This window comes from Ambystoma mexicanum, chromosome 7p (assembly GCF_040938575.1).
Source record: "Ambystoma mexicanum isolate Mex_15411 chromosome 7p, UKY_AmexF1_1, whole genome shotgun sequence".
NCBI classification, from domain to species: domain Eukaryota; kingdom Metazoa; phylum Chordata; class Amphibia; order Caudata; family Ambystomatidae; genus Ambystoma; species Ambystoma mexicanum.
In genome coordinates this window covers 804,654,289-804,660,288 of record NC_090939.1, presented here as the reverse complement: position 1 = coordinate 804,660,288, position 6,000 = coordinate 804,654,289, and the positions used below count along the sequence as shown (strand labels likewise).

General features: G+C 42.6%; 1 protein-coding gene across 2 annotated transcripts in view; it reads left to right on the top strand.

Annotated features, from left to right (window-relative positions):
• The first annotated feature begins 4,570 nt into the window (after nt 1–4,570).
• Nucleotides 4,571–6,000, top strand: part of LOC138526328 (sodium/hydrogen exchanger 4-like) — a 794,744-nt gene continuing 793,314 nt past the window's right edge. For both annotated transcript variants that reach the window (XM_069636929.1, XM_069636928.1), the window contains exon 1: nt 4,571–5,015. In XM_069636929.1, coding sequence (XP_069493030.1) covers nt 4,799–5,015 — 217 coding nt within the window. In that variant the 5' untranslated portion in view covers nt 4,571–4,798. The remainder of the gene's footprint in view (nt 5,016–6,000) is intronic.

Genomic DNA, 6,000 nt, shown 5'->3' with positions numbered 1-6,000 from the left:
GATCCAATGGATCGAAGTACATGTGAATTAAACTATTCTAATTTAGACCAAATAATGTTTAAAAACAAGGGGCCAGCATGAACCACATACAAGTCTATTTCCATATTTAGGGAAACATATAACATGCATTCACTGTTATGCTATGGAAGGTGCCCCAAAAGATAGCCACCAAAGTAAAGATGGACGAAGGACAACCAGTGGTTGCCATGACTCCTAGATCAAAGCACATTGTCTCACAGATAGCAGACGGACGCGGAAAGGGACAGGCACACGGCGAAAGCCTTTGAGAGACTAAGGTGAGTTAGAGGACAACAATAATCAGCAAGAGCTGACTACACAGGCGTTTAAATCCTAACTTAATAGAATGGAACAGATCGTTAGAAAGTACAGGATTGTGAGTTTTATAATGAGGAACTGTCGAGCTCGCACTTGTGATTCAAGGTAACTAGAACTAGAAGGCAATGGGAATCGGCAATAAGAGACAGTGCAAATAGGGATAGCATGGGCTAATAGATACGATACAATGAAAGTAAATCACGTGATTCTGTCTATTGTGAACCTGAGGAAACTTACTGAGAAGATACATGTAAACAATGGGGCACTGTTATATCAAACTATAAAATGTAAAGAGAATCAAAACTGGACCTAACTAGGATCATATGCACGCAGCATGGAATCATTTTTTCAAAAACTTGGACAGGCTAGGAGCTGCTTATAGACAAGTAGGTTAGCCATAACTTATTGACAGCAGAAACAGAATAAGATGTAATCAGGGAGGTCATGTACGTGACTTTAAATATATTTTTCCGTAAAGAATTGGAGGAAGTAAGAACAAGAATTAAATATACATTAATTAGGAAGATAATATTAAAATATACTTTCAAAGTTAATTAATTCATTTAAATTACAAATTTAAGGAGTTGCCATTAGGCAATTAGTGCACGCCCTGCAGAATTAAAAAAATGTTGCTCTTTTTAATAAGATCCAATGGATTGCAGTACGCGTGAATGAAACTATTCTAATTTAGACCAAATAATGTTTCAAAACAAGGGACCAGCAGAACCAGATAGCAGTCTATTTCCAGATTTAGAGAAACATATAACATTCATTCACTGTTACGCTATAGAAGGTGCCCCAAAAGATGTCCGCCAAAGTAAAGATGGATGAATGACAACCAGTGGTTGCCATGACTCCTAGATCAAAGCACATCGTCTCACAGAGAGCAGACAAACGCGGAAAGGGACAGGCACACAGTGAAAGCCTTTGAGAGACTAAGGTGAGTTAGGGGACAACAATAATCAGCAAGAGCTGACTAAACGAGTGTTTAAATCCCAACTTAATAGAATGGAACAGATCGTTAGAAAGTACAGGATCTTGAGTTTTATAATGAGAAACAGTCGAGCTTGCACTTGTGATTCAAGGTAACTAGAACTAGAAGGCAACAGGAATCAGCACTAAGAGACAGTGCAAATAGGGATAGCCTGGGCTAATAGATACAATACAATTAACAAACATTTACCCAGGCACAAACTAAATTCACAAAATGCACATCATAATATGAGTGAGGACAGAGGCACAAACTAAATTCAGAAGATGCACATTAGAATATGAGTGTGTAAGGAGGCACATGAATAGTATTTTTTGTTGTTCACCTAATAGGAAGGGATTTAACCCATGACCGATGATACAGATGGAAACAAGTGGGTAAGAGATGTTTTTTGATCACAAAACCTCCATTAAGGATGCAGACCTATACAATTATATGCTATGTTTGACTGTTAAACAGAAGAAGGAAAATAATTAATTGTCTTTTTCTTTTTCATTTTCTCTTTCTCTGTTTCCTTGTTTATTTTTTTTGCTGTTATGCTAGTTTGTCTTATTCAACTGTGCAATTATGCAGTATGTTTCACTTCCCTGAACCATCCACCCCTTCTAACACCCTCATTTTCTGTGATTATACAAATAGTGGGAATGACAATTTAACATACTGTTTTTTCTTTGACTCCATTTTTTAAATCATACACACTTGAATCAATGGATGTATATGTTTGTGTTCATTATCTTTTTTTTTTCTGGGGGATCCCAAATGCCTTTGTTAATTGTAACCAAACAATTGAAACTGATGTTGGACTATCCTTGATACCAATATTTTTTTCTATGAATATGAAATAGAAGGGATGAACCAAATACCACTACTATTTGCTTATAAATTAGCCCTGATTTGAGAAAGGCATTGGAAACACCGAAACACATGTCATCATATAGGGCAATATATACAAACAAAACTACAAAAAACATTTTAAAAAATTGGAATATACCTTACTTCGGATGTAGTGTAATCTTTGAAACTACCCCTTTTGGGGCATGAATATATGAAGCAAAACTGCTGTTCAGTACACTTTTACGTTCAATGGTTCTCTGGAAAATGAATGAATCTAGCGCCAAAACAGCACTTTGAAGGTTGCAATTGGTTGGGAAAACTGTATTTTAAAAGGCATTTTTAGTTTTTAGCCCAATGCTGTGGCCATGCTTCATGTTGAATGGAATAGCACCCACTGGCATGCTCCTGCAGTGAAAATTCTGTTTTCCTCCCACTTTGACTGTGTGTGGCAGGGTGTGCAGCTTTTTATTATTGTGACACATGCGCAGTTTTGCAGACTTTTGCATGCACAGGGCTTAGCGCATCCAATTTTTGGCTGTTTCTTTCCCCATTGCGAAAGGGGTGCAGTGGGGCACATTGGCATGGGTAAAAATATCCCACAATATTACGGTATGGTGCATGCCCCCTATCATAAATGGGTTATAGTCTAGGACACTGGGTCAGGACATGTCGAGCAGCCTCAATTGTGTCACCACAAAACCTACAGGTTCTAAATTCACGGGGCATTCCCATCCAGGCTCCAGTACAAATTGTACCAGTCCAGGAAAGCAATATTTAGTCAAATAGCTACGTGGGCTATTCCTGGGTAAGCGCTGATGGGTATACTGTATGTATCTGGGACGTAATACCAGTAAGTTAGTAGTTTGATCATGGTGAAAGACTTGTGTCTAATCCTCAATTTTGGCCAAGTGATATCCAATCATAGTGGTAGGGACAACACTGCATTACATTGCTTTACTGGGTGGTGTGAGGACCTGTGGGGCTGCCTGTGGGTGGTGTTGGAGGTGATGAGGGCTGGTGGGTGGTGTGAGGATATGTGGGGTTCCCTGGGGGAGGTGTCAGAGGTGAGGACGGCTGGTAGGTGGTATGAGGACCTTTGGGGCTGCTTGGGGTAGTGCAGAGGTGAGGGGGCTCATTGGTGGTGTAAGGACCAGTGGGGTTTGCATGGGGTGGTATCGGTGGTGAGGGGGGCTGGTGTGTAGTTTCTGGGCATTAGGCAGCTGTCTGGGTGTGGCGTCGGACGGGATGGGGGCTGGTGGGTGTTTTGGGTACCCAGGGGTTGGTGTCGGAAGTGAGGGGGGCTATCGGATGATGTCTGGGCTTGAAGGAGCTGCTGTACAGTAGGGATATTTGGCAGTAGTTTGTGTGCATTGGGAGTAGGGTGAAGGGTTAGCAGGATCAAAGGGGTGCAGCCGTTACTTATGTGGGGCCTTGTGCAGATTGGCTGGGGCGCAGCCGTTACTTATGGGGGAGCTTGGCTGGTTCGCAGGGGTGTAGCCGTTACTTAAGTGGGACCTTGCGCAGGCTTACAGGGTTGCAGCCGGGGACCTTGCACAGGTTTGCAGGGGTGCAGCTGTTACTTATCGGGGAGCTCACGCAGGTTTGCAGGGGTGCTGCCGTTACTTGTATAGGTGTAGCATGCTATTTTCTTTGGCATTAAAGATAATGATTTAAGGTTCCTGTTTGTCATCACTCGAAATGGAAGCGTGGCCTTGGCTTCTCCTTCAATACCCAGCCACAGTCACCCTCCGGAATCCCTGCTGATGACAGGAGACATTTTCGCTGGGGCATTATGGGGCACTCTGGGTGTTATGAGAGAGGGGCGGGTACAAACTAAGTCTTTACCTCACATTTAAGTACCGGGGCGTGGAAGAGGGACAGTAATGGCAGCTATTTATTAACTTAGGTAATGAGTTTGGCAAGAACTAGAGTAACATGTTTGCTATGCCATTGATAATAATACATACTCGTGTATATGGTCGAGTATTGCAACCCCCGCCTCTCAAGATGTTATTTGCTAAGAAGCAGCGTGTGTTTCCAAGTTGTATAGATGGGTTTAATCAACGATGTTTCTTAATTGTAGCGCTAGATGTCGCTGTTGGAACCTTTTGCTTTGCCTGTTGTTCACCTGGGTCTTCATTCAACAGAAGTACTTCCTAAAAGGACGCTTTCAATGAAGTTCTAGTGTCTAAGGATGCCCACGGCATCCTAGTGACATCGTATCTGTGTACACAGTGTCCCGTATAAAGCATGCCTCCCAAAAAAAACCAGACATAGTTTCATAACGTAACACTCACCTTGTTTGTATTCTGGCAACAAATGCGAGTTTGAAGAAACGTAACCTGAGTCATATCTTAAGCAAACTCATGCGAGAACCAAAGGCTCTGAGCCAGAAGGGGACTGTTTGACGCTGCCAGTTAAAGGTTCCGTGCTTGCTCTGAGCTTGTCTCTCAGGGCTTCGGAGACTGCTGTTTAAGAGAAGCCGAGGAACATTAAGATGGCTTTTTGGAAAATATAATTGAAGCAGCCGGTTTCCGACCTGTAGGCGCGGAATGCAGAAGTGCAAGTTGTAACCTGAAGTACTGGGGCATTACTATGGCACGGTAGGAGGGAGTGGAGAAAGGTTAACAGTCGGTCATGGAGTTACGTCTTCGGAGTTTCCTGCCTTTTCTCATGGCCCTCGAGTACACATCCGCCGATGCCGGGTTGAGAAATGCATCACCTGCGAGCCCCCAGGCTCCGCTCGACATTGGCCGGGATGAGAGGTTCCACGCCTTCACCGTGGACTACAATTTTGTGCAAATTCCTTACGAAATCACACTTTGGATTATCCTGGCCTCCTATGTAAAAATTGGTGAGTAATGAATATATGACGTTGATATTACTATTGTGTTAACAAAAACATGGTTTGAACACTGGTGGTCTCTTTTGACATATATTGCAAAATACAGTCGAGTCAATTCAAGCAGTTTTTAGTAATGCAGAAAAACAAAATATCAGCCCACTTATTAAACCTGCCGACTGTGGTTAGAACCCCGCGGTTGGCTTTAATGCATACATTCAAAGAGGACATTCAATCTTTCTCATTTTAGCGGGAGGGGTGGGGTGGGAGTGGACTGAGTCTACCCTCTGTCCCCCCACGTGTAACCTCGACCTGAGCTCTGGGTGTACCAGATAGTGTAATCGAATTTATTTTTTACAAAGCATGTTTAGTTAAAGTTAAAAGACCATTTGCAATTGGGTTGATTAAAATCACTCTTTTTCCTACCTTCTTGGCTATTTCTACAACCTTTACAGCCGAAATGAGCACACAGAAAAACATTTACAACTGGTGTGCTAAATTTCCCCCATCATGACTCTTTCACCTCCGCTAATGTTTCTCCCAATATCCATAAGAGATTTTCATATTTAGTTCAAAATATTCTCTCCGATTGCCCTTTTATGTGTCTCTGGTTTTGCCTAATAGAAGGCTCTCTTATTTTTTGCCGATGTGTTGTTCACATTTCCACACATTTTCTGTCATCTTCGGCCAGGAGTTTGATCATCTTCTCTTAATCACTCTTGCTTCTCTACTCAATGATAGCTTCTTTGATCGGAATGAGTCTCGTCACTTCCCCCAATGTACCTCTCTCTGCTAAAAGAAAATGTGCCTCTCATCTTCCCCAAATGTGACTCTACCATTGCACAAATGTACCACAATTTCCCACTCTAAAGGCCTCTCTTCTTCTCCAAACTTGTCTCTTCCCCCACAAAAACATCCCGCCTTTGCTCAACCACACCACCCTGCTCAACCATCTCCGTGACAACCTGGGTATCACTGACCGGGCTCTGGCCTGGCT